The 2,070-nt window shown below is 41.4% G+C and overlaps 1 protein-coding gene across 1 annotated transcript in view; it reads right to left on the minus strand.

Moving 5' to 3' along the window:
- CBG23572 overlaps positions 1-1,333 on the minus strand; it is a gene marked incomplete at both ends in the record, with an annotated part of 2,394 nt that extends 1,061 nt beyond the window's left edge. The window contains one exon of the mRNA XM_002647753.2: positions 537-1,333. Coding sequence (XP_002647799.2) covers positions 537-1,333 — 797 coding nt within the window. The remainder of the gene's footprint in view (positions 1-536) is intronic.
- Positions 1,334-2,070: the final 737 nt, after the last annotated feature.

The raw sequence follows: 2,070 nt of genomic DNA on the forward strand, positions 1-2,070 counted from the left end.
ACGGAGCTCGCGAACGGACAGAATACGGATTATTCGGAATAATGTACTGCGATTTCTTGAAAACGGTTCGCGTGCGGTCCGTATGCCGGTTCCTATTTCAACCTCGCGCGAACGCGAAGCGTCCGTAACGGATTGTTCGCAAATCACCTGTGAAGCAAATGGGGGAGTAGACGTTGGGGAAGGAGGGTTGCTGGCTTATGAGGCACTTCTGACCCACACAGTTGCCTGGGAAGGGTCAAACTCCATCTGTCGCTTCATAGTGTACAGTACCGTTCAATAAGATACCGTAAAACCTCTAATAGAACGACACCCGGATCGTCCACTTTGAGTCTATATATCTCACTTCTTTTGAAAGATATCAAAAAGTGGTTAACTAATAAAATGTTTATCAGGTTATCAGCAACATTTTACCAGTTAGCCACTTTTCGATATCTTTCACAGAAAATGAGATATATAGGCTCAAAGTGGACGATCCGGGTGTCGTTCTATTAGAGGTTTTACGGTAATTTTATGAAGTTTGGCAGAATTTGACATACCTATAAGCCCCTCCAATTTCTTTCTTTATTGTGTCCAACTCGCGAAACAGATTTTCACATGGTCTTCGTCCAAAATTCCAGATCGTTCCAATTTCTTTTCCATTCTCCATCCAAAACTCGATCAAATCCATTATCCTGGCTTGTTCGTACAATCGATAATCAATAAAAATGTTCTTATTTGGGAGTTTTTGAAATTCCGAGAGCCATAGTTCTTGTTCATCTTCCTCTTCTTCTTCCTCTTCATTGCCGTCTTCTCCGTCAGATTCAGAACCAGAATCGTCTGAATCCTCATCATGAACTCCCCAAATTTCCACATTCTGTGCTGTTCGAAAAACTAGATTCTGGAGATTATGGAGCCGCGCATTTTCCAGTTTCAAAGTCTCCAATGGCAAACATGAGGAATCTAGAATTGGAAGAATCTCTTCGAAATCCGTCCTCTCGGAGTTAAGAGTTTTAACCCAGATTTTCAGATTCTCAGGGAGTCTTAAAATATCTCCCTTCTTCAAATCCAACACCAACTCATCTGCCACTTTAATAGGGGTTTTTCGTCCACCCAGTAAGAAGTTGAACAACTTTTTCAAAGCCATATGGATTTCTAGGTTCTGCGGAAGCCTTCGAACACTTTCATCTCCGAATTCATTCTCAATTCGAAGCTTAACAAATTTTCGATACTTTGAAAGAAAATTTCCGTCAATTTGAATTTCACCTAGAGCCAAGGATTCTCTAGATGATTTATCCTCTTTTTGGCTCTGACTTTCCACGTATTTTTGCTCACAATGACTCAGTTGATATGACATCTTGTTGACTTGGATACAGTTGGTCCGGAATTCCAAAAAATCTGGGCGAAGTGGTGTGGATTTGTCAATGGTGTAAAGAGCGGGACATCGGGAGGTTTGATTGATTCTGAAAATGGCATTTAGTGATTTTAGAGCTTCAGAATGAGCTTAAGTACACTAGAATATATCAAAATTGAATTGTTTGAAAGCTAAACCTCAAAAATGCAATTATAAAGCTCTGAAACTCAAAAAGCATATTTTCTATTTGCTTCCATAAACTCGAAAATCGGTCCCATTGCTGGATAGGCAAGTGTGACAGACATTGCAAGTAGGGAATGTAAGACGAATGAATGAGTAGACGTCGGAGAAGGAGGGTGGGTGGCTAGTGAGGCTCTTCTGGCACACACAGTTTGCTGAGTACTGTCCGCATGACCTTGGTGACGTGGCAAATCCCACCCGTCACCTTCTCGGGTGTGTGTGCTGCATTCCCAGGATCAGATATAACGGTTTTACCGAGCAGATAGAGTTTTGGCAAATAGCTGCAAATCTAGGAATTTTCACAAAGTTCTGTGCATGCAAAGTTTTTAATCTAGGCCTGCTTTACAGGCTCCAAAATTTTCAAAGGGATCGGAGACTTGACAGCGGAGATCTGGACTCCTGAAATTGGCCAAAATGTCCAAAATCAAATGAAGAACATAATGTTGTATACCGTAAAACCTCTAATAGAACGACACCCGGATCGTCCACTTTGAGCCTAT

Source organism: Caenorhabditis briggsae (assembly GCF_000004555.2).
Source record: "Caenorhabditis briggsae complete genome, chrII, whole genome shotgun sequence".
Classification (NCBI taxonomy): Eukaryota; Metazoa; Nematoda; class Chromadorea; order Rhabditida; family Rhabditidae; genus Caenorhabditis; species Caenorhabditis briggsae.